Genomic DNA, 27,627 nt, shown 5'->3' with positions numbered 1-27,627 from the left:
CTAGGAGCACCCCCCCCCCTACCCCATAGTGCATGCATGCCAATTCATTCATATGACATGCTTGTACATGTAAATTGTGCACACACAAGATAAATTAACCTGATTGGGCTTTTAAACAGTTATACAAGTGCTGGGTACTGAATTCTTGGCTTTCCAAGAATCCCTACAGCACAAAGAAGCATCTCATGTCATACATCTCAGTAACAGCACAGTGAATTCTCTCTAGAGCCACCTAGAGGTGCTATTCCTTTCTACAGAGTACCGCAAATCCCATTTCACTCATCCACTTCAATCCGTTTAAAGCGTCACTCAGGTTTTTAAGGAGGAGTGATGCTTGCCCCATACAGCAAGATGGGAACAGGTTTCATGTTTCGATGGAAAACATGTGAGCCTTTGCCCTTCGAGATTTGCAGTAGCACAGAAATGACAAAGGCTGCAACTAACAGTGGGAGACAGTTTATAAGTAGACACCAGTCAGAGCAGTGCGGTTGCACAGCAACCACGTCTTTACACCTTCTGTACCTTATTTTCTCCTCATTGTTATCAAATGCTTTAATGTCGAGGCACTAAGGCAGCTATTTCTGCCTTTTAATCTGCTCCTCTCCTTTAATGATGTGATTTCTTGACTGTGTAGATATGTAAAGAATGCTTACTTAAACAAAGCTGAAAATTATGTTGATTTTTTTATGCCAAAAACTAATAATTTGAGCCAAAAATCAAATGCATACAGTCATATGCAAAAGGAACAGTCCTGGACAAACATGCTTCATTAAAGTTCTCAGTGACAATAATCAAACACATCCTCTATAGAAAGTAATGTCAAGAATAATCTTCTATCTTATATCTGAAAATCTCAGAGCACAATTTCTGTTTATTCACTTAATTTAACATATGCTATAACTTTTGCACAGGCCACTTTTTAGATGTTATTTTTCTTCCTAATAGGCTGAATCAATTGCTGTCAAATAAATCATAATTTTGTAAAATGTCCAGCAATGTGTTTTCTGTAGGTGATGTGTTAACTTGTTTTCACTTACAAAAACAACAAAACGTCATTTGGCCAGAGGTGCCCAAATTTTTGCATTCATCTATAGCAGCAAACTTTACACTTGGGTCTATTTTTTCCTTCCTCTAATGAAACATCCATCCATTTTCCAAGCCAAGTCACAGGGGGGTGCTGGAGCCTATCCCAGCAGTCATTGGGTGGAAGGCAGTATACGCCCAGGTATAGGACAGGTCACCAGTCAATCGCAGGGCAGACAGACACTCACACCCTCACACCCAGGAGCATGGGATATTTAGCATATCCAATCAGTAGCCTGACTGCATGTCTTTGGACTGTGGGAGGAAACCCACAGAGACACGGGGAGAACATGCAAACTCCACACAGAGAGGACCCCAGTCACCCAGCCAGGGAATCGAACCCAGGACCTCATCGCTGTGAGGCGACAGCGCTATCCACCACACCACCGTGCCGCCCGCTAATGAAGCAAATCAACAAAAAGTTGATTTACTTACACATTTGAGATGATTCATCAGATGTGAATCAATGTACATTATATTAATATTGTAGTGTTCCGATATTGGTTCATTCAGTGCCAGACTCTCAGTGAGAGACTTAAAAACATGGAAATAGCTGTTGATCTCCTTGCATCTTGGCTGTTTTAGACAGCACTGGGTGGCAGTGCTCCATTGCTGTTGGTTCAGTAACTTTCTTAAAAGTGCTGTTTCCCATATCTGCTTCTTTGCAAATGCCACAATATATTACTATATTAACATTAACTTCTATTTAAAGGCTTGTGTTGATTAAACGTATTATAATTTAGGCAATTCCTGTGGCTTATAAAGACTAAGCTTCTGAATAATAAATCGAGAAATGGGTATCAAAGTAACGAGCAAACATTCAAGTGTTCAAATTATTCAGGCCATCTCAACTACATGCTGATATATGAAGTTAAATACTTTGCATGTAATGTAACCTCTTAAATGGCTAGGGCCAAAAGTTTTATTACACCCTTCTGTAACCTAAGAATAGCTCAGCCAGTTTGGAGTCCCTGTAGTTACTGAATAATAAGCCTTAGTATGTGATAATCCTGAATTTGAAGGTGTTAATGCAATTACTTTTCAAGTAACAAAGTAATGTAAATGCATTACATTTCTCTTGTAATCACATTACAGTTACTGACTTTATATAAATTTCAATACTCATAATAACCCATTAATTGACCTCTGTCCTTAATAAATTACATAAAAGGACTACTGGGTTTTCCCTTGTACAGCTGGAACAAACAGTGATTATTGTTTTGCTCAAGAAATCATACAAAGTAGGTGACCGCAGGAATTGTTCCCTATTGATACAGCATCTCTCTCCAATGCTCAAGGTCATTTCTTTGTCATGACTGTATCTTTTGATCTCAGTTTGTGAAATGTAAATCTTTTAAACCTTCTCGAATGCTGAAAACATGTAAGATCAGATAATCATAACTTGTACATCCATACATGTTGTCCATGCCATCATGTGTCCTTGTTCTTTGTTGTGTGTTAGTAAAACCAGACAAGCTCTGTGGAGCAGAACAATTGAATATACAAGCGCAATATACAGTGGAATTCATAGACAGGATGATCCGTCCCATGGTTTTCGTCATTTTTAATCAGCTAAACATTCTCCTTCTTATATACTTATATTACCTGGGCATGGAGAGGGTTTGTTTGCATAATATTTTTATATTTTATATAAAAAGAAGTCATCTTTGATCATTGTGTTGTAATTGGTTATTGGTGTTTTTATTGTATTTGATTTTTATTTTCACAACTGAATATCCTATAGATGTACACTCATTTTGAGAAGTCTCTAGCAGAATCTACATAGGTCATGCCACCTGTTTTTGGGTCTTCAAAAAGGTAGTATGTTTGAGAGCTGCTTTATGAGCACTGATGATAGCAAGAAGCTGAGGCATTGGCTCAGTTTGTGTCTGCCTTTTTAATACTTAAAGGAATAAACACATATCTTTGCCAGGCTTGTCTGTTTTTTTAGCAGTGTGCGGGCGATGCTTCTCTCACTCACAGTGTGTAATGACATTACATTAAATTGTTATCAAAAGTGTACTGTATAGTATATTTTAAAGCAATGCTTTTTAAACTAACACTCAAATACAGGAATCAGTTACAAACAAAAATTCATTGCCTCCCTCCAGCCTGGCTGAAACTACAGCCAATTCAGCCACCTCAGACTACAATTTCCAGAACCCCTCACTCCATCACATGACTAAGGACTTATCCAGATCCACCTACCAATGCTCAGCTACTCCAGACTTCTAAATCACTTTCACCTGTTCATCTGTGTATTTAACCAGTCTATTTGTACCTGCAATTTGCATCATCACCTAGTTGTGCATATCAAGCATTCCTTAATATCTATTAACCTGTTCATGTGTACGACCTATTTTCTGTCTGGATCTCTGGTTTTCAACTATCTGCTTCTTTTTTAGGACTGTGGTTTTGGATCATCCTTTTGGCATTAAAGCTGTTAACTCTAGCCTCACCTGCGAGCATCTGATTCTGTCTGCCAAATCAAATCAAATCAAATTTATTTGTATAGCGCTTTTTACAACACATGTTGTCACAAAGCAGCTTCTCAGAATTCCAGAAAAGACAAAGTTTTAACAAGACTAAAAAACCCCGGTGGGCAAGCCAGGGGCAACAGTGGCAAGGAAAATCTCCCTCAGAACTGAGGAAGAAACCTTGGGAGGAACCAGGCACTGTTACAATGTTCCACTGTTACAATGTTCAATTTACAAACCCAACTCTAATTAAATGAAAGCAGTACAAAGATACAAGATATTTAATGTTTTAATTTTTCCACTTCATTGCTTTTTGTATATATACACTCGCTAAATTGCGAAATTCCAGAGCAAGTTCCAAAGAGGTTTGGACAGAGTTCATTTAGAACTGGCAGTGTTATTAAATGTTCAGAAAATACTTTGAAATAGGTGATGCAAACAAGCTCGGGTATAAAAGCAGCATTCAGAAAGGTCCTTCATGAGCAAGGATGGCTCGAAGCTCAGCAAACTGTCCGACTGTTTAAAAACATTGTTCCTTGACAAGCATTTGTAATGCTCTTAAATACTTCACCTTCTCCGCTGTATAATAGTATCAAGAAATTCAGGTAATTCAACGAAATCTTATAAGCGGTTAACCACAAACACTGTTTGTCACTATATCCAGAAAAGCAAGTTAATACTCTACTATGCACAGTGGAAACCAAATGTAGACAAATGTAGTCCAGAGATGTTGCAGACTTCTCTGGGCTCGAGCTCTTCTGAAACAGCCTGATGAACAGTGTTCTCAGTGGGGTTTATTAGCGCCCATGGCATGGATAACTTGCAGATCTCTGACAGCACCATCAAAGTTGAAACATACATACACATTTTGGAGCACTACAAGCTGCCTTTTAAGATGCCATCTTTTTCAGAGACATCCATGCTTACTTCATGCAACACTAAACCACATTTTGCAAGTGTTGTGTAATCAGAGGACGTTAGCCTGAGCTGCCTGTCTCCTATTGAAAATGTATGGCGCACAACAACAAAAAAACTGTTGCTTTCAAAACTGGATTAATTAGTGTCTTCCACCCCCAAACATTTAATAAGTGCTGTTACAAGGGAAGGTCATGTCACTCCTGTCCCAACCTTTCTAGAACATATTACATACATCATATTTGTAATGAGCATATATTTACAAAAAAAATAACAAAGAAAAACTAGGTCATAAGGTAAAACATCAAATATTATGTTTTTGTACTGTTTTCAATTTAACACAGTTTAAACTGAATTCACTAATCACTACTGCTCTCTGTTTTTACTGGCATTTCACATGCGGTCCCAACTTTTTGGAACTGAATGTGTAGAACAAAAACGCACTTGTAGGCATAGAAGATGTATTTCAACACTACTTAGATATAGTAGGTTATTGTTCATAATATATTTGTGTATACTTAATTATACTGCAACATATACTTTATTTGTTGAATGTATTTAACTGCATTAGTGACGCTGTGTCACGCATCCCTCAGACTTATTTGAGGACTACATTTCCCAGCAGCATTTGGGAAATCACGTGATTGTTCGGTCACAACCGGAGTCTGATTCGGACTCCATTTCCCAGAACACACAAGGAACTCACGTGACCTATGACTCAGCTAAGCACTCCTATCAGCGCTCACAATCCCCAGAGTACTAACATGCAACACCTGTGTACCAAGTCCTGTTTAGTTAGTATAAAAGCCTGGGCTTAGAACAGGATTGTCGCGAAGTATTGTTTCCTGCTAAACTACTGAGCGATTATTGATGATTGTGTTCTCGTGTTTTTTGACCTTTGCTTTACTACTACGATTCTCGATTCTCTGTCTTTTCCCTTTTGCTACGTTGCCTTTCTGGTTGGATTTGATTTCTGGATTTTCCTCCACTTTAGATCAAATCTCTATTCTTTCAATATCTGCACGTGTCTGAATTCTGTTTGCATGTAACATGCTGAAATATAATTTTAAGTGCATTGTAGTTGCAGTATAACCTATTAAGTGGCATCTTAACTTAATGAGTATGTCCACTTGTACATTTAGCTACCTTCATATCTACAAATTACATACTGAAATCTATCTAACTGCAACTTCAGCTGTATGAAAAAAACACTTAAATGCTTATAGCTCATAGCTTATTTACAATTTAAATATACTTAAATTGTTCTAAAATAATAAACATAATATGCATTAAAGTATTTTTCATGTTAAATGCACTTTTGAAAAATACACTTAAATGTATTTCTCATCGACAAGGAAATGTGCCCAATATGCACACAGCTAATCCCAAGTTTACTACATACTAAGTCTTATTATTCAGTAACTACAGGGACTTCAGTGCAAAGTGGTTGATCTATTATCAGGTTATAGAAGTGTGTAATAAAACTTTGTAATAAAACACACCAGCAGCCCTGGCTATTTAATGGGTTAATGAGGACAAAGTCAAAGTCTCTGAATGTATCATGAATGCATTAAGTAAGATGGGGTTAAAGAGCTGCTGTTTTACCCAAAATCCATTCAAAGCAAAGACCGGTTTTGCATTTAGTCTTTGGTTCTGCAGCTTTGTGCCACAGCTGGTAATCAAATTTGTCATCTGCTGAGCGCTTATCTAAATAAATCCATCCTTTCTCTTGTTGATATTCATCATTAGTTACAAGGGCTTTCTCTCTGAAGTGTACTGTAGGCTGGATATGTTTAGTTAGCTCCTGTGCACATGTCAACATTGTATCTGTTATTATAAGAGATAATACAATTTATAAACAGTACATGTTTGAGCCACATTTGAAGGACTCAAGGCTGGTTATATTGGTATACAATGGAGTTTGCATGCCTTGCTACACAGGTTTTCTTTAGTAAACCATATGACTGATTGTGGTACATGACGAATTCAAGGGGAGGTATGTGATGAATTCATCATTCATTCGTCCTCAATTTGGAAACAGTTCATCTATTTGCCCAGCTTACGAAGAAGAACAAAATAGTAATATAAGTAATTTCATTTGTTATTAAATATTAAATTACTTATTAAATTAATAGGTAGATTAATTGAAGTCATTTCAATGTGCTAAAAATCACAACATGTGTTATTCGTTCATTAGTATCAAGCCATTTTGAGTTCGGAAAGGATGTCTGGATAGGGTAATTTCACAGTGGAATTGAGTGAGTCTGATTGATGCCCTTCACTATGAATGTCAAAAATAAAAAAAATAAAAAGCTTGACTGACAGAACTAAATGTGCCTCATCATTCTTCTGTGGTTGTTTGATTCATTTGATGGAAATGACTGAAATCACTCTACCCCCTATTTGATTCCAGCTTGGTGGTGCACCATGACATCAAGTAAGATGGGCAAGTGGTGGTCTACAATGAGGGAAACATAGACTGTGTGATAAAAAAAAGTACACAGTGGTTGTTTTGTTTCTTTTGTAATACGCAGCAGTTTTGTGATGAGTTCTTCAGCTTCATATTCAGGACCATGTAGAAGACAGAACAATATAAAAATTATATGGAGAATTCAACCTAATTTGTTCAAACTGCAGTCACAAAAATATGCTAAAAAATAAGTATTCAGACCTAAAATGTTTACAAGAACTATGTTATGATCTATTTAAACCCAAGTCATTAATTGATATATTAATACACTAAATATGTACAAAAGCAGTACTTATACAACACTTTCTTTGGGAGCTGGCTGTCCAAAACTCTAAGCCCTCAACTTTCAACTTCAACTTTCATTCAAATTTCCCTTTTTTTCAGTGGTTGTTTCTAAAAGAGCTTCACTTTCTTTTGAAGATTTAGATTCATGAGTTTAATTTTTAAATACTACAAAAAAATGTTGTCCCATGTTTTTATATCACACATTAACATGTGTTTCACGTCCGGATCACATCTGGATAAACTTTGGCCAGACTTCATCTTCACCAGATGAGATCAGACTGTAGTTTTCCTTTGTGTGAAGCACATCAACACATGCATCGTTTCTGTTTTACTTTTGTTTTCTCTTTTCCCTGTTACGACATGAGTTGATAACCTTGGCTAGGATGCTTTCACAGGCCCTGAGTGGAAGAAGACTCTTTGTTTGGGGTTAAAGCCACCCTCACATATCCTCCATCTTCCGTTTCATTGTTTATTCTCTCATCTGCAAAAACCGCATTCTGTTTACACTTGTGTTAAATGAACTTGCGATCCACCTCTGTATGTGGTTTGACTAACTTGATCACAGTGTGTCTTGGGTGTGTTCACTAGGGATGCATTAATACTGATATTGGTATTAGGTATCGATCCAATACTGCGCTCATTCAGCGATACCAACATTCAGATACCAGCAGTACAAACCAACACTAACACGATACTGAACAAACACCGTGAAGGAGGCTCTGCTCAAACAGAGATGAGTAACTGTCTGACACAAAGCTGTATGTCACTTAAAACATTCAGCCTTAGAAGATTCTTGCCAGGAATACAGTGTCTGAATTTTGCTAGTTTTAAACAGTCATACAAACGCGATCACAACCACTTCGCCAGTATGGACGGAGACACGCAAGCTAGCAAAACAGAGACGGAAAAAAGTCAACATTTGCTACCAAAATCTGTCTATGCAGACTACTCTGACTGAATAGAATTAAGAGTTATAAACACTAATACATGATTTTTTTGTAAATCAGGCTGTAGAGAGACTGTTTTGTCCTACCGTATACGTCACTGCCTGGCTTTGCCTCAGTGCTCAGTGTTAGCAGTGCTGCTCTGTTTCTCAGTGTTTGCACAGTGCTCAGCACACAGCGTGTTATTTTGCATGAAACAGCTTTATTTTTTTATCATTTGTAGACAGAACTGTCTGTACAGGCTGTACTTCTTGTAGCATAGACTCTGAAAAGATATAAAATTCTATGTGTGAGCTCCTTGCTGCATCTGATAAAAAAAACAGTATTGATGCACCCCTAGTGTTTACACTTGATTTTTCATGCGGTCAAGTGAAATCCAGATGTGATCTGATCATTGAAAATATATGGTGTAAACAGGCCTAAAGAGTTTTAATCCATTTTTAAACCACACCCCTGCCATTTAGAGCAGTTAGAGCTCACTGTTATGTAGTAAATGTGTCCCACAGTCTGAAAATCAGTGTGTGTAAGAATTGTCACTACTGAAACACATATTTTATAAAAAAAAAAAAAGAGTTTGCAAGTCTTTTACTGGCTAACGATTCTGAGGTAAGCTCAAAATTGGCTAAAAACGTAACAGCCACTAACATCTGGTAAAGCTTTAGCACTGTTTGGATTGTTTTGGTAGTGATATAATAAAACTTGAATTTATTTTTAAAAAAATACATAAATATATATTAAATATAATAAGGTATAGGGTCACTCAAAGACACACAAAAATCCAGTCCAAAAAAAGTCCAAATCAGTTAAAAATCTATGACTTTGAACCAATACAGTAGCATAATCCATATTCAGACACCAAGGTCTATCTCACCAAGGAAAGCAGATGGAGAGACGGTGCCATTGCTACGAGAAACCATGACACTGATGCCAGTCTCCACGAAGGGAACAGAAAACTCCACAACCTCTGACCTCTCTTCGTTGATAGTCAGCGAGCCAATGGCCATGTCAGCTCGCTTGGAAACCACCTGGAAGTACCAGCAGGAAAGAACAGTGATTAGAAAAAAAGGAAAACAAAAAAGCACACCCACTCACATCACTGACGCTGCTACAGACATGACAGTGCTGGGTGGAATTCTTTGCAGTCAGACCGTACACAAGAGCATGAATGTGAATTACATTTGATGCTGCTACTATGAATCACACTGCATGTAAGTTCATCAGGTGGTCTAACTACATCTACATCTATTGCATCCTACAGTGGTGCCACAGTAGAAGCAGAATTTTTATTGAATACTAGGAAAACATCCTTCTGATGATGTGTTTTAAAGGTGTGAGGAACTTTGGGGTGCTTTTAGCAGGGCAAGGGGTCTGTTTTTCATCAGCAGGTGAAAACTGAAGGAAAGCAGATAACTAACATTGCTGGGAAGTCAAACATCCTACTGTAGCCATCTGTGCATTAAATGTCTTCAAATCATCACTAAAATGGAAAGAATGGATGAGTCAAATAATAGAAATCGCTTATCAGATGAGGAGAACTAAAGTTAAAAATAACAGAGTAAGATAGATGCCTTGGCTTCTTTCCTCTGTCTGAAAAGGGAATAAACACTTGCTTCTGGGCTCCATTTTAAACTGAATAAAGACAAAACTGCTGCGTTCTTTATGGTTTTGTATGACGATCGAGGTGAGATTACACTAATGCTCGTTTGTTTGTATTTTACTAGCCTATAGGTCAGTGCCGAGGAAAGTGGTCATGATTGATCAGCCAAACTGTCATCTGTTCTGACTCTTCTTGACCTCGCTGCAGCTTTTGACACAACCACATGATCCTTCTGGCTGTCCTCACCAACCTTAGAATCACTGACTCTGTGTGGAGGTGGGTGAAGTCCTATCAGGAGGGGCACTCTTTTCAGGTACCAAGGAGAGGGTCCACATCCCCTCGATGCAGGCTCTCCACTGGCGTCCTACAAGGCTCGGTGCTGGGTCCTGTTTTCACTTTACACTCGTTTTCTTGGTGATGTAATATCTTCTCATGGCTTCTCTTACTGCTGCTATGCTGGTGACACTCAACTACTGTTTTCCTTCCAACCTCAGGTCCCCAGGATTCAAGTTGCATCTCGGCATGTCTGACTGACATCTCCTCATGGATGGCAGCTCACCACCTGAAGCTCAATCCTTGCAAGACTGAGCTGCTATTCATCCCTGGAACTACAGGTCCTCATCATGATCTTTTCTATCTCATTCGAGAACTGTTTGATCGTTCCATCTGAAGATGCAGGAATTCTTGGTGTGAGTCTGGATTGCCAGTCATCGTTCTCAGCTCATACTCCGAACCTGACTCGGTCATGCAGGTTTCTCTTGTACAACAGCCAGCGGATTCAAGCCTTTCTCAATCAAGAGACCACCCAGGTGCGAGTTCAGTCTCCTGTCATTTCAAGGCTTGACTACTGCAACTCACAAGCGGCAAGGCTCGTCTTCGATCATCCTTCGATCTAAGGTAACTCATGTGACTCCATCTTTGAACTGCCTTCATTGGCTTCCTGTAGCTGCACACATCAGATTTAAAATACTTGCCTACAAAGCCAAAAACAGACCAGCCCATCCCTACCTAATAGTAATGATCAAAACCTGAACTGTACCTCAAGCCCTTCAAGGTTTAAGTACAGCTCAGCTTGATCTGCCATCCTTCAAGATGAGTGGAAAACAAGCATCAAGACTTTTCTCTGTCCTGGCACCCAGGTGGTGGAATGGACTCTCACTGACTGTCCGCACAGCATAGAAATGTACTGCGCTTATTAAAATTAATTCTGTTTCTTTTCATGTAGAAAAAAGTTTCTTGTGTTTCTAGTAATATCAGAGCTCAGGAGTAGCTTTCACTTTAACCTATTTGCAACCAGCAAAGATACTTTCTCTAGATAGACAAAGCACTTTTTATAAGTTGGTCTGGATAAGAGCGTCAGCTAAATGCTGTAAATGTAAATGATTGGTTGGTTAATATAAGGGATTCTTATGGTTGTATTTAAGTAGCAAGTGCTGTGGTGAGTGAATAATGATGAACGAAAACATTAATTATATATTAACATTCAGACAGGATTAAGTTTACCTGGGATAATGTTTGGTCATGTTCAGTGTTTTTCCCTCTACTCCCCTGAGAAAACTACAGGCCAAGTTACCTACTGTTGACTTACCAAAGTCAGGGGGCGTGTCATAAGTATTGACATAAATCTCTGTGATTTCAGTGAATTTTCCAGGCAGATGGTGCATCACATTGGAAAAAATAGGTTTTTGATCATTGCTTCTCACTGTATTTAGTCTTTTGGCACATGTCCATATTAAACGTTTTCTGAAACACACACCAGTGGGTGCACTGAAAGTATTTTAACCATTTACCAAGCAGGAGGAGAAACAAAAAACAAAGTCTATTAGACGGGATTGTGCAGGCATGTAAAGCACTTCATATCTACATCTACACAGCATCAACAAAGCAATACCTTTTAGGCACAATGTCATCCAAACTTGCGCCTCCCATAGTAATAGTAGTTTTATCACCATCCAGATTTGTGAGTTTTATCACTGAGGTGATGCATCAATGTTTTTTACAGACATGTCCCTGATAATGAATCCAGTCTGAAGAGAGCTTTAGCTGAAGACCTATTTGTGCAACTGGCCCCGAAGCAAATCAAGTGATATCTGAACGTTTACAAATTTGTATATGGAAAAAGTAAGGACTGGATGACACATACCTTATGTTTTAATCTTGAGCTCTTACTATAAGTAAGTTACTAAGTCTTTTATCAAAACGACACAAAAAGATCTATTCAATTTAGACCCGAGCCCAAAAAACACATTGTACCTTGTGAAGTGCTTCGGTTCAGCTATTATTCAAAGACAGCAACCACACCAATTTCACTAAAGAGTCTGTGGCATGGTGACTCAAGGTTAACCAAACACTTTTAAATAAAACGAAAGCCCGACCTCGCCAACCATTCCATTCCACTCTCCATCTATGTTCTTCCCATGCCTGCCATTGGTCACCAGGTAGAGGTCATAGGTGAAGCCCACTATTTTAGCCAACCGCTTCAGGACGTCAATGCAGAAGCCTTTGCAGCAGTGCTTCATGGACTGTATGCCTTCCACAGCCACGCTGCTGATGAAAAGAAAGAGGGAGAGAGGCAAGTTGCAGTAGTAAAAGACATGAGAGAGACGTTTTGGTGGAGAAAGACCAGACAAAACAAGAGGAGAAATGAAGAAACATGTAACTTGAAGAAAATATCCATACAAAGAACCACAGAATCATGTAGCACACGAAACCTACATAGCTGACAATATCAGCTGTCAATGTGAGGCAATGATACCACCTCCCATGCCTTCATCTTTCAGCGCTGTGGGTAATGGCAGAAAATGAAGAAAAAATAAGGGGACTCACATACAAATTACTGCCTGCAACAGGGCTGTTCCTACTTGTTTTGATCTATTGCGATGATTCCATGCACACAGCCTGCAATGTTCACAGATTCTCTCTCATACAGATATACTTTGCTCTCCAACAAAGCTGTGTTTTTGTATGTTTTCTTTCTTCTGGTTTCTGATAATAGATTTGGACCAACATAATGGGCTGCAGCAGCTTGTCTTGAGGTTTGCGCCTTTGAACTGTGCAAGTTTGTTGCTGTTGTAACAGCCTAATGCAGCATGTTGTGGTGGGTTTTCTTTTGGCAGGCTAGCAAAAATTGCTCTTGATGTGAAAGGGCATTAAAAATCTAGCACTGTCACCCAGGAGAGGCAGGGAGAGGCGAGTGCATGTAGGCGAAAGTTTGATTTTATTTAAATGAAAACAGAAACACTGGAATAAACAAACAAAACCAAAACAAAAAAACAACAAAAGCACACACAAAAACAAGGGTAGAGAACCAGGGGTCTGTCTTACGAAACACTGGAATCCTGACTAAAATTCTGCTTCACAAAATCTGACAAATGGAACAGCATTTAACTCATTCTAGGAAGATGGGTAACGTTTTTCTCTGTTAAACCAAGTTTAGATACTCGAGCTATGCTTAATCCTCATGTGCATGCACGTAAAAGTGTGATGTTTATGATGAATAGCCAATCATGTGACACATGAGGAGCAGTTGAGGCTTTTTATTTTTCAAAAGTGAAGTATTTATAACAGTAAAACTAAATGATCCTTATTAGTCCCACAGCGGGGAAATTTCACCTCATCCATGCAGTGAAACACCACATACACATACATAGGGGGCAGTGAGCACACTTACCCAGAGCGGTAGGGAGCAGCTGGGCATTAGATGCCATGTTCAAGGGCACTTCAGGCTTTCACTATCAGCTCAGGGAATCAAGCCAGCAACCTTGCGGTAAGAAGGCTGGTTCCTTAACTTCCAGCCCATGACTACCCCAAACAACTTGCTTGTTTGCTCAAACAGGGACTTGAACCCTGGACCCTCAGATTAAAAGGCTGATGCTCTATCAACTGAGCTATCTGGGTCCTGCTGTTAATGTCAGTGCTTTTTGGAGTGGCAATTGCTGTATATTCTTAACATCTACATACTATCATTTGTTTCCTCTGCTGAAAAGTGAAATTCTACACGTTTTCATACAAAAAAGTATTCAGAGGGGTCCACCTCCATCAGCCCCAGATGGGTTAGGAGCTCAGTCTTGATTGGTCCTGCTGACAATCTGAAATCCTGAACTTAACCTACTGTGGAGCAGGTTAAACATGAAGCAAAAGCTGCCATGGAATAGATTCCCTGGTAAAAATGTTCCAACATAATAAAACAGAAAATAAAATGTTAGACTGAACAGAGCTTCAAGTTAGCTGTCTACCCATAAATCCTGCTGCGTGCAACACGTGCAACTTAAACATGATTAGTTTTAGCTTAACAAATCCTAACAAATTCAATAACTAATTTTATGGCAGCAATTAACAACTTTTTTAGTTAACCCAGGCTTGAAATAGAATAGAATTAGAGCAGAATTCAGAACCATTGACCAACTGTGCTTCAAACATCAAATTTCATGAAAGTAAAGTATTTAAAACCTTAACAAGCAGCACTATAAGGGTTAGTGATTACTGGAGAAATAACTGCTTTATGTCTTATTATTTTGTTTGATTTGCTTCTTCTACTAAAAAGCAATATTCTACTTCCTTCACTCGACCGGTCAGGACCTGGCGGTATAAGTTGTCACAGCAAGATGTTCCTGTAAAAAGTGATCCACCGTCATGAAACAGAAAAAAATGGGGTTAGACTGAATTTAGTCTTGCAGGGCCAGAAATGATCTTGTAATGAATATACACATTGGCATAACGTGCAGTGCTCACAAACCCACTCCTGTACTCTGGATTTTTAAACTTTTAATCTTTTAATTATTGTCTGGAATACAATAATGCAAGCTAAAAAAGCTAGAAAGCAAATCGCTACATAAGTATCTTCATCATCAATGTTGATGAGTGCACTATGGATGCACTATGAAGCTCCGCCTCTTTTGAGGCATGGGATTAGTTTAATAGATTTCAAAATGTGTGTTCCCGCCCCTATAACTTAAAGTTTCTACATTTTGCCCAAATTCTCACGGTTGTCAACCGGCATTCTCGTTAGGAGATCACACCTGGCCCCACAAGACTAAGCCTAAAGTTAGCTGGCTAAGTCATAAATCCTGCTACATAAGGCAGACCCCAGGTTTAAATACTCAAGCTGTGATTAATCTTTGAGCATGAGATTTTTAAAAAGTATATAAATCTTTTCACAACCTCCATGTTTTTTGTATTTACGAACATGAACATCGTCCTCTTTCTACTACCACCCAATCTGTCAAGCAGCATTTCTACATACAGATAGAAACACTAATGACTAGGCAGGACTAGGGACATAGCCAGTGTGACAGAGGTGGAGACATGAGCAGGTAGAGCCAGGACAGATAAACTATTACAAACACGAGACTTATTTTCTTAGTATAAAATTAGGTCAGGCTAGGTGAAAGTCCATATCTACTATGCAAAAAAGACTGCCACTATCTCTATCATAAAACTGCATACTAGACTGTAATACTGCATTAATTGTATTCTTCAAAAAAAGTCTAATCCAACTTATTTCTGCTTATCACAGTTTCTTTCCTGGAGTACTTGCAATCTAACTGTGTGCACAGATAGAATGATATTACAGATGTTTTGGCCACTGCTCTGTAGGAGTCAGTTTAGCATATATAGAAAGTTCAGTAACACTTTATTTGAAGGCTACCTACATAAGGGCTTCATAACACATTCATAAGCACTGAATAATGTGTTTATGAAGCAATACTTGAACATTTATTAATTGCTTATGTCAGTTCTTGCAACCTGACATAAGATGTTTAATAAAATAAATGACATTGTACTGACATAATGAGAATAAACATTGAACTTATTTACATCACTAAACATATTTAAAACACTATGCATCACTATGTCAGCATTCTTAATAGGACACTATATTGATATCAGGTGAAATATGCCTGGAAACCACCCTTCTTCCCTCCATGGCATGGATAAGATGATGGATGCAATTTTATATCACATCAGAAGGCAGATTATGACAGAGAACCAAAAGGGATAAATACATAAAGGTTGTTTTTTCGGTTTATGTGTGAAGTATTGTTTATGCTTCATGTCATTCTTCTCCTCTCTTAAACCACATATGATATCAATACAATGTCGTTTTAAGAATGCTGACATAAATAGTTATGTATCATGTTTTCAATATGTTTAAAGATGTAAATATGTTCAATGTTTATTCATATTATGTCAGTACAATGTCATTTATTTCATAAAACATCTTATGTCAGGTGGCGAGAAACGACATAAGCACTTAATAAATGTTCAATTAGTAATAAATGTTCAGTGCTTATGAATGCGTCATGAAGCCCTTATGTAGGTATCCTTCAAATAAAGTGTTACCGGAAATTCATCTGCTTTGTCAATATTTTTTTAAATGAATGTGGAGCCTCTCATGAATCAGTGTTTGATTGTTTGTTGTTTATCATAATTCACTGCTGGGATGGATGCAGAGGAAATGATGGATGAAAGTATAAAATTAGCTACAAACAGAGGAAAATAGTAGTAATATTTTGAGTACTGTGCAAAATTCAGAGACCACGTTTACAATCAAAACAGCCTTTAAGGGCTCCTTAGTGGCACAACCATCTAAGCGTTGACCTTAGCAATCAGGAGATTGCAAGTTCGAACCCTGGTGATGCTGCAGCCATCCATAGCCAGGAGTCCAAGAGAGCACAATTATCCCCCATTACTCAACGGGATGCTAGTCAGCGCATGTATCTGTTAACTGACGTAACAGATCTGGCGGTTGGCGCTTTCCTCCAAGTGCATTCGGCTGTCCAATGACGTTGCGTGAGCGGCAGTTCGAAAAGAATCGGTGGCTGGTTTCACATGTCTCAGAGGAAGCCTGTGTTAGACTTCACCCTCCTAGCGTCGATAGTATCGTGTGATTGGGGGAGTCCTAACTAGTGGGTGGAATTGGAAACATCTAAATTGGGCAAAAAAAAAAACACACAGCCATTAAGTGAAAGTTAGGAGATATCTTTAAGAAGATTCAATATAAGATGGACCACTTGTATGAGGAAGGGGAAAAATAAGTGAAAAAAACAAGTTAACTAAACCGGAGTCCTAAAAAATATATCAATCTAGAGCATCTGGTACTCCTAACAACCAATAACAAACAGGAGCACCAAGATAGCAGACAACATGCACATGAAATAAATTTGAATGAATTTACTGTATATACTGCAATCTCTCATCCAGGGTGACACTATGATCATGTTTCAGATAAAACCAAACTAGCATGCAGGGATTTGAAAGCCAGTGTGCAAAGCCATAACATTAATCACTACACCAATGAAATCCCACATAGTATCAAGTGATAACTCTAGCTAAGAGCTCTGCAGTGCCTCGTTCAAATCAGTTTTTTTTCCAGTAATGAAAATGTAGTTGTTAAAACCCCTTATTGCCTGCATTATGTTTGGTTGTTGTTCATTACAGAGATTATCAGCTGCTGTGACGCATAACAAGTCAGAGTTACTGAGGAGAACCACAGGCGGTTGATAGAGCACCAGAGGTGGCGTGCAAGAGCAATGAATTTCATAGCACTCAAGCTGATCCACAAGCTCTATTTCCAGGGATTTCCATGGTAAGACAGAGCCTCATTGAAACAGATCTTGAAGAATGGTGGGTGCAATATAAAATACAATGATTACACACACCAATCAAGAGGGCACTTGTACAGTCAGAGGATGAAGCCATAAGGCCTCAAGCCCCCCTCGGGTCTATTTAAATCAACCACCAACCACCAAACCAAAACAAGTATCACTCAAGTTTCACTGTACTTCCAAGATGAACAAAGAAGCTGCTGGTGGTCTCAGAACAACGGACTGGCCTCAACATCACTGAATGTGTTAGGGATTACTTGGATCATAAGAAGTAGAAAAATCAACTTCTATGGCTGAACTTTGGTGGGCTGAAAAAATATGGAGGGCACTAAATGCTGAAAAATTTGATGCTGCATTTGGTTGGACTTAATGGCTGATTTGTCTGATAATTAAATAAACAGACGAATTCTGCACAGCACTGTATATACAGAGAAAAGGTTGGCAGTAAGGAAAGGCAGTGAAAACATAATCAATGATTCTTTCTTAAATATTTAACTTATCAATCAAATCAGATTAACCTGACTCTTATCTCACCTCCCACACCCTACTGGCCCAAGAACCTTTACAGTGGAACTGACTGCGATCCTATCACTGACTTCACTGCTGTCCAATTAGTTTTTTATTTAGTTCTTTGGATCATTGATTCTACAACACTAACCACACATGTGCAAGTTTATCATCCCACCCTAATTAAAGGCCTACTGATATTCTTCTCCACTTGATGGCACATTGTATGCCCTTATGCACCTGTTTGTTATGCGTCCTGTATGTTATACTTTCTATCTTAAATATGAGGGTTCCACCTACGGCTCTAGAAAGTCTGGTCACCTAATCATGTTTTTATTAGACATATTATACATATATTTTTCAATTTAATATACTATCTATAATAAAGCTCTATAATAAAGAGTACAAAACTAATAATACCTTAATTTGGCCTTTGTATGGTGTGTTCTATATTGTCATTTACTTTTTCTGTGAAGAACAGGTCATTTTTTAGGTGGGGACTTTGTATGCTAATGACCGCTGCCTTCATTGGCTGTCTCTGTGGAGGGGCAGGGTTATGGGTGTGGACATTAGGCACAACAATGACTGTAGTACAGCATAGTTTACATGTTTGACTTCTTAAGTTTGTTCGTGCAGATACAATCACAACATTGTAACAAATTAAAATAATATACACAAAAAAATATTCCAGCCAAGCATATCAGTACACAGCAATGTTTAATGCAGAAACCTTGTGATTAGCTTTATAGGTAGCTTTTGCTCACTTGATTACCACTACGATAAAGCTTATTTCTGGTGCTGGCGTCTATCTCAGTGTGATGTTAGCACCAAGCTAACAGTGGTAGAAAGAAATTTAAAGAGTCTTCTGAATCAGTCACTAACACTAAAAGCGCTATGTGACCACTATTACACACTCTGCTGTACATCACAGATGTTTGTGTATTCAAAACGGCAGCTGTGAAAGTGAAATTGTCAAGGCTGGATTATTGGCCATTTTTGTTCAAATTGGGTGCAGGACATTTGCCCAGTTGAACACCAGATCCTAACAGCTTGCAGAATCACCTGCCTTCTGTAAAAGGGAAATATGGCAAAATGGCAGAGGCCTCACATTTCACAATTTCTGAGACGGTAAACAAAAAGACCAAAGATGTGATGAGGCAAGAAAAATGCAGTTTTGTTTGCTAATCTCCTTTAAGCAACTTTAAACTCTCAAAACCTCTGACCTGGTGTTGAGAGGCAGCCGACAGGGCACCGAGTCTCGGATGCAGGAGCCTGTTCCTGGGTCAGCAGGTTCTACGATGACAAAAGGCCTCTCCTCCAAGGTGACCACCCGCAGATGCTGGCTGTCATCAAGCGGCTTAAGAAATAGACCGTAGCGGGACCAGGGTGGATAACGCAGACGTAGGACACCGTTCTCCCACCAGCCCACCTAAATGATGGGAAATGTCACTGATGCATTATTCAAATGCTATTAGTCAGCCTGTCAGCACTAATGCTATTAATGGTAGGGCTAATCTAGTTTTTATGCATTGTAATCAAGTTTTAGACTAAAGGAGCCTCAACTGCTTTAGACAGTTTTAGCCTTAGCATTAAACGACTGTCAGGTGCAAAGTTAACAGCATATTCCAGCATAATTCAACATAATCTCTGTTACATCTGCATTGTACTGTTAATTTCTATGGTGCAAAATATTGATGCAGTTCCTGTGCTTAAGAAAGAACGGCAGGGCTCTCAAGTGGCATAAGCATCTAAGCACTGGCACTACCATCAGGGAATTGCACTTTCAATGCAATGGCTATCTTCATGTGACTCAAAGGAAGCATTCATGCTCCAAGCCTGATAGCACTGTATGATAGAGAGAGACCTTGCTAGTGGGTGGAAATATGTCATGGACAAATTTAAAAAGCAGAAAGCAATTTGACTCAGAACTCGTTTATAATATACGCCAGTGGGCAATTGTAAAATTATGTAAATATTGTTGGATATACAGGACTATATGACACAAATTCAAGACTGACACCAATACACTCTGACAATATTCAGATCTTAGTGGGAGATAGACATGCTGTTCATATGACGTTTGTCCAATTTTTGAACAGTTATGACAGCACAGTGAGCAACCAGTTATATTTACATATCATCACTGTCCAAAACAAAAAAGCAAGAATCTTCTAAATGTAACTTTACATGAAAAATCAAGAATTGTAACTATTTTAACGTGATCATTTTCTTTTCAGTCATTTTGGAGCAGATCTATTGGTTCATACATCTTGAAAGTTGTGCACAATGTAAAGGGCACCTGCTGTGCTCAAAAAATGGAGATACAGTGGACAGTGATGATTTGTCATTTGACATCCATTCAAATCATTTAGCTTTTGAAAAGTCAACCCACAGCATTACACTTGCAACATATCACCACAAAATTTTTCCTCTGAAAAACTATTCTCATCTCTGAAAGAACAAATCACTGAAATTATACAGATTATGCAGATTTGCATAAACATTGACTGACTCTATTCAGTATCTGCCCAGTGGCTTATTATAAGTGAGTTTTAGGTCAATTCCTCTCAACAAGCTTTTCTTTTTCTCAGCAAAGAGAAATGCATTGAATTTATTGTCTGTAGGAGTCACTCAGGTTGAAACATTGTGTACTCTAATATTACTTATTGAGAAAAGGTCTGCAAAAGAGTGACTGACATGCCTCTCAGCCAATCACAATTCTCTCTTAGCACTCTCTTAGTTCTCTGTCATGGGAAGGAAAAACTCCTCTCCTGTAGGAAGAACAAAGCTGGTGGTAAATTAAGCAGAATGATCTGATCGTCTGAAGGAGGGTGCTACTTTTATTTTACTCTTAAAGCTAAGAAAATATGAATTAAGCAATGTGGAAGACCACAGCTCAGTGTCAAAACTATTAACAGGCAGACTTCTGCTGGCCTAAGGTAACTTTATGTGGGTTGTCTTAAGGCAGCTGTTGGAAACTTGATAAATTAGTCAGGTCAAAAAGGATACTGCACTCACATGTACAATTAAAAACATCCTGTGTACAGATAAATATTTATGGATGGATGCTAAAAATTAATAGTACAGATGCCATCATTCGTACTGTTGTCCTCCTCAGCATCTTCTCAGTCGCCCCCATTAGCTCTAGTGTTAGCTTTAGAGTTAGCTGTAGCAATGGCTCATTTGAAGGTGCAGCTACTTTAGCTTAAACTATTTATTTATTAGGGAAAAAGGTTGCTTAAGAATTACACTGGTCTGACTAGTATCATGTTTTAAATATCTGAATTTCCCTACATTGAAATTGCCAGTGTATGTTTACACTGAAAAATGTGTAAAGCTAGTTTATACTGGACAATAAAATGTTTTCAGATGTACTCTCCCACATGCTTCTAGCTCAAACATGAGCTTTTTAGTCTGTTAGAACAAGTGGGACAGATACTAGGTGGCCTGACCTGAGTACATAACAACAGCAACTCAGAATTTTCAGTCAGTTTGGTCAACGGGCCAAAAAAATGAATGAACAAATGAGTGAATGAATGACCAATCCTACCCTCACCTCTTCCCAGCCCCGGCCTGCTGTGTAGGAGATGACATCCACTAGCGGATTGGCCAAATAGCCATCGTCATTAAAGGAGTAGTCTCGTCCAGATAGTGTTATGTTACTGAAGTACCTGCGAGAGGAACAAAAGAGGAGAGAGAGAGAGAGAGAGAGAGAGAAAGAGAGGGCGGGGGGGATGAGTGAAGGAACAAATTAAGGAGAAGAAGGGTGATAAAGAATGGGAGAGTGGAAGGAGGAAGGACGGAGGGAGAGGATGATAAAGGGAGAGAAAGCGAGAGCAGGCAGAGATAAAGGGAGAGAGAGATAGGAGTTCCATTAGTCACCTTTCCACTCTGGATATTGTGTGTGTTTTGTGCTGAATGCTTCAAGGGACCTTTACAAAAAAAAAAAGCTCTCGACGGCGACGACACCGCCACCATTGATAACGAGCAAGGGAGTCTGCTGAATTGCTTGACGCTCAATGAATATGGGCATATGAATGAAGAATTGGCAGAAGTAGTAGGAATAAATGTGCGAAGGCCAAATCACGCATGTTAGAATGAACAAAAGGCTTATGTGGGCCTAAACAAGGGAATGAATGAATGTATAAAGTGATCACATGAACAAACAAAGAGGTAAAATCTGGGAGGGGGGGGGGGTGGGGGGCTGGGGGAGAAGCTGAAAGGCAGATGCCCTGGAGGGACGGAGGGGATAACTCTGTGGGTTTTTCTCGCACGTCCTCATCAAAGATGGAGCTTGCCAGTCATCACGCCGATGCCTTGTTTTCAATATTCCACTGTTTAGAGCTCTTAGGATGCTGCTGAGATGTTCTCGTAAGTCGCCATGACAACGGGGCATCTAAGAGCCGCGCCGTAAAAAAGCTGAAAAGGAGAGGAACTTGGGACGACGTGGAAGAAGAAGAAAAGAACAAAAAGGTTAAAACTGACAGTTCTCTGCTCCCTACCATACAGGAGCAAATGGGCAAACGGGCGAATGGGAGCTGCCCCGTTTGTCTGCAATTTGTCATCATCTTCTTTCGCTTGTTCATCGACGTGGCCATGACCGTTTTGCAGGAGACGGGCCCTTTTTTGCCAGCTCTTTTTCATTTTTATTTTAGCCCATCTTATTATTGGATGCTCTGCCCCATTTTAATGAGATTTGTGTCATAAGTCTGGCTGCTCGGGCCTTTGCACAGAAATTGCACTTGATCTGCGATCCATAATTTATGACGGTCCTCTCTATGAGAGATTATATTCACTCCAGCGTGTATTGGTCAGGACGACTGGTTAAACAAGCTGTCGGTCTAATGCCTGTTTAATGGAACCGGAAACTGTCGGCACTCCTGGTGAAAGAAGCACATTTATTTGCACTTGATACGGTTCAAAATGCTGATATGGTTCTTCACACTTGATATGGTTCAAAATGCTAAAAAAGAAAGATGACACGGAAGAGATGGATGAATGGCATTGTTAATGTCACACATATTCTGGCTGTGCGAACACGTCTATTTAATCACCTCCTCTCTATACATGCACACAGTCACAGTAACAGCGGAAAAAATCGCTGTGCTCGTTTCTTCCCATCAGCGTCACACATGACTGTTTCAAAGCTGGCCCTTCAATAAAGAGCTTATAGTATGAAATAATTCCTCTGGCCTACATGCATTTCAAATGAGCAGAAGCTGAAGACTGTGACAGTATTTGTAACCCCTCTCTCTCCCTCTCTCTCTCTCTCTCTCTCTCTCCCTTTCTCATTCTCTCTCTTCGTCTCCTTCTCTTCGACTCTCTCTCACCCCCTGCAATGTTGTCATAGCGACACAGCCATTGACATTACATGTGTTCTTGTAAAGCCATACAATGTGGGGTGAACAAACAACCTGAAGCGCAGCTCTGTATCAGAATACAGATGTCACTCATACATTTACAACAGGGCACAATGAGCGCACATTCGGGAAAAGAAAGTGAGAATAAAGAAAAAAAGGAAGAGAGAGGGGAAGAAAAGACAAGAGGCCATATACAAGATATATTAACATATAAAGACTGCAGTAGTAAAGCGAACTGACACAGAGAGATGGAGAGAGACGACACAAAGGCGGATGAACAAGTGAGAGAGCTGGCAAATACTGTAAAGCATGGGAAAAGAAGATAAGAGATTGGGAGGAGATATAGTCTAGTAGCAGAGGATATGAAGAAATAAAGATACTGACAGGCTCGGTTAAGCAAAGCAGACACGAGCGCCACAGCTGCCATTCAGCTTCGAATCCCAGCTGCGCCATGTGCCAACTGCGAATGGCAACTGGTGGGGAAATAATAATAATAATGCTAATTCGGTGATCTCTTTTCTGCAAATGGGAAAAATAGTTCATTTTTCTACCCCATAAAATCTCAGGCTTAATACATCCAAAGACTTATTACTCAGCAACTACATGGACTGTGGTGTAAAAATGAGATATTCTTAAATTATAGTGCGATTTTGGAGTTTGGACTTGAAAGCAGGTGGCCATTTAAAAGGTTAAACTTCTTATTAGGGATTTTTTAAAATGTTGCTTTAACCTAAAAAGTGTTTGGGCTGCCTTAAAACTTTGAGTTCTTTCAATTTCAAATAGTCAGTTAGGGGAACAAGAATCAATGTTTTATGCTCTATCAACCCAGTCTTGATGTTTATGTTCCTTTTAACTTGGGCTAGTAATAAGTGGACCATGTAAATTTATTACTTCAGAACATAAAAGTTTCAGAAGCCCATCATTATATATATTCTGGTCATTCCAAGTTTTTTAGTTTTAGTCATATAATCATGGACATATAATAGCTGTCAGCCCTTCAGTTGAAATAAAACTGGGTTCTTATGTAGAGTACACTCTTACAAAAGATGATTCTTCAAGGGTTCTTGGGTAAAGAAATGGCTCTTTATAGAGGTCAGTGAATCCTTGGCATGATTAAATTGTTCTTTGCATGAAGAAATGGTTATTCAGACTAATGGAGAATGTGCTGTAGATGGTTCTAAATAGAACCCTTTTAAAACGGGATCTATATAGCACCCAAGAGGGTCCTTTAAGTGTCAATGAGTCAAGCTTGTAGCACATTCATGCACATTTTTCATCAATCTGAAGAGCCCTTGCATGATGCAAAGACGCCTTTAATCATGCAAAGGGTTCTTTGAGTTCAGTGATTCTATACGGAACAATTTTCTTTACTAAAGAACACTTTAAGAACTGTTTTTCAAGAGTGTTAACAGTTTCAGGCTGTTACTTCATATATAAGCTTGACCTCACCTATCAGTACTATATTCCACAGTCCATTCAAGGAACATTTCGTAATATGTAAACAGAAGAGTATACGATGCACTCAGAAGTGTGTACTGAATATTTTACAGTAACGTTGAAGATGGCTCAGCCAATCAGCTTTCAGAATCAGAACTATTCATCTCTCCATTTTAAGTTTTATATTGGATGGGTTGTGTTTTTTTAGGCTTGCTGACTAATAGCTAATAATCTCTGAATGACAGTTGGTTATCAGCCAAAAGAATTTACATCCCTTTAGTGTAGTCTCTAAATGCTGTCATCATACGTATTTTTAAAAGAAAATGCAATGTTATAGCCATGAAAACTGAAAGAGTTTTGTTGTGAATCACCATTTTAAGTAAGCAAGCAAGCAACATAGAGAACCTGGTGGTAATTCCTAGGCCTTTCAATGAAGGCCTACTAATATCTGATTTTAAAAAATGACACGTCTATAATTTTAGTTTTCATTTTGTAGAGTCAGGATTTATCCTGGGATTTATCCTGTGATGTTTAGGCTCATTCAGCCAAGCTAGCTCATGCACTGGACTTCAGGAGCCAGAGAGAATGCATTATGCATTGGAGTAATCACCAACATATGCTGTAAAAATGGTCTGTCAGTTCAAGTTACTTCATGTGATAACAAACAATTCAAGTGGTTTTGTTCCTTTCAAATAAACACTTTGAAACAAACAATGCAAAGCAATTGACGAACAACGGCAATCGTTTAACCTCAAGAACCTTTCAAGTCAACCTCTGCAATGTTCTAATTTTTACAGGCATCCTGGAAGCCTTTAATACATCACTGATTGTGAGTATAATTGGCTGTTTGAAATCAAAAACGATGCCAGCTGTTCATTAACAGGGCTCTTTATCGAAAAAGCCAATGTAAGTTCCCAATTTGCAAGGTAAAATGCCTATGTTTTAGGTCGAAATGCTACAAAATGTGCATGTGTATTACTGTTAGCTCGCCACTAACATGACATTACATGTCCCATAGGGACACTAGTAGAAATGAGCATTAGTAGAGGCAATTGGATGAACAGAGGCTGCTCATAAAACAAATGAAAAGGTTTGCTAAGTAATGGCAGGCACAGCTGGCACATGCTCATCGTTTTATGACTGCCTGGCTCTCAGTGTAATCAAAATGAAAAAGATCATAAATTGCCTGGAATACCCCATGCCATATTTTTTGTCTGATCAGTTGTTTTATTTTGTTATTAGTCTTACAAATCTTTCATTTTGATCTATTTCCACTCACGTCCACACACAGCCATGTTATTTATGAGCCTTGTGTTTACAGTTGCTTTGTTTCACCGCTGATTCAATGACGCTCTGCACTGTTTGACTGAATTTTGCACTTGTTCACAAACTGGTGCACTGCATCTAAAAGCAGTGGCATGAGAGAGACTGAGGCAGCTGCAAGTCTGGCAATCGTGTCTTTTGACACATCTGATGTGTTACTTTAACCACCGTAAAGCCCTCTGCGTCACAGCCTCTAGAGTGTGTGGTTTAATATATTTAATAAGCTAATAAGACTTTCTCTTGAAGTGTAGATGCCGCCATCTAAACTACCAGAAGCCCGGCATGAAGAGGTTAATTTATATTTTTCTCATGACCAAGGTTGCTTTAAAGAAGCTACACACACAATTACACACAATTACAACTGCAACAACTACTCTATATATCCTCAATGTCTGAGCAAAACTTTGTATCTTCATTTTTGTCAATGACATTTTTTAAAATATGCTACCTGTCATTTGTACTGCTTCAACATTTCACGACAAACAAAACATCAAAATAAAAAAATTAAGTGGTACTGAAAGTTAAGCAGGATTTTTTTCCCTTCTACTGTAAATGGGAGTGGGCAATAACACAATACTGCTATGATACAAATAAGCACAGATGACACAACGTACATACAGTGCAAAACACAGTGCTAAAACAAGCCCCTCACTTCCCGTGCAATGAGCTGCAGTCGGAGGCAAGTTAGTTTTGTATGTTGTGAAAAGAGCAGACATCAGACTGAATTATGTCTATATAAACTGTTTTAGTTTATATATATTGTTAATTATTAGCACAGTTGTTAAATCTTCTAACTGTTAATCTAAAGAATTATAAATTAAATTAGGTTTACAATCTACAATCACAAATCACAAATCAGCAACCTGAAATTAGCCAGAAATCAACCATCTACCATTCGCCAAATGTGTAGTCTCATCTTCAGAGTCTGACCAAATCAGACTGAGCCATAAAATTGTCACAGTAAAAAAACACAAACTTAATGAGAGTTTCGGAATTTACTACGGATGATCTACGGCAAACTCCGACCATCACAGCTGTGATGTTATTTCATGATAAGACACTCCCTCTCGTGTTCTATTGCTTAAATAGACTATACAGTGATGTATATATCAAAACCATCAGAAATCTTAATTTCACCATGAAATGAATTTTTGGCCATAGTGCCCCCTCCTACCTATAAAGTTACTTTTTTGAAGATAAGAGCTTTTGCGGCCGTGATGTGCTACATATATAATATATAATGACAGTATTGAGAAAAGAGAAAGGTTATAAGCTGGGCTTTGAAGTAAAGGCTTGAAGAGCAGACTTAAAGCTATTATGGGGAAAAAAGGAAGTGAAGGTGTCTGCACATTTCCTGAAAGTGGAGCATTCAGAAAAAGCTGTGCTGGTGGGCTCAAGCTGCATAGATGGGGATCACTTTACACATAGATGTGTAGCCACTTTACTACACTTGTGATGTCAACTCGTAACATGAAATTTTTCATCAACATTAGTCAGGGCCTCTAGGGCTTTTAGGCCTTCAGAGAGGATATAATGATTTCTGGGAAAGATTTATTATTTAATATAATAATATAATTAAACATTAGGTATTTGTAATATATTTCAAACTGGTATTATGGCAA

At 38.7% G+C, this 27,627-nt stretch overlaps 1 protein-coding gene and 1 non-coding gene across 3 annotated transcripts in view; both read right to left on the bottom strand.

The window, feature by feature from the left end:
- grin2da (glutamate receptor, ionotropic, N-methyl D-aspartate 2D, a) overlaps nt 1-27,627 on the bottom strand; it is a 140,924-nt gene that overhangs the window by 24,813 nt on the left and 88,484 nt on the right. Inside the window, exons 5-8 of one of the 2 annotated variants that reach the window (XM_037540064.1) lie at nt 21,442-21,556; nt 19,109-19,314; nt 12,147-12,318; nt 9,046-9,199 (exon numbers count right to left, since the gene is read on the bottom strand). In XM_037540064.1, coding sequence (XP_037395961.1) covers nt 9,046-9,199; nt 12,147-12,318; nt 19,109-19,314; nt 21,442-21,556 — 647 coding nt within the window. The remainder of the gene's footprint in view (nt 1-9,045; nt 9,200-12,146; nt 12,319-19,108; nt 19,315-21,441; nt 21,557-27,627) is intronic. The other variant, XM_037540068.1, reaches the window with a different exon arrangement.
- On the bottom strand, nt 13,596-13,668 carry trnak-uuu. Its single transcript has one exon. It is a non-coding gene; the product is annotated as a tRNA-Lys (tRNA).

Source organism: Pygocentrus nattereri, chromosome 1 (genome assembly GCF_015220715.1).
Source record: "Pygocentrus nattereri isolate fPygNat1 chromosome 1, fPygNat1.pri, whole genome shotgun sequence".
Lineage (NCBI taxonomy): Eukaryota > Metazoa > Chordata > Actinopteri > Characiformes > Serrasalmidae > Pygocentrus > Pygocentrus nattereri.
The sequence above is the reverse complement of the archived record's forward strand: the minus strand, read 5'-3'. Positions and strand labels throughout refer to the sequence as shown.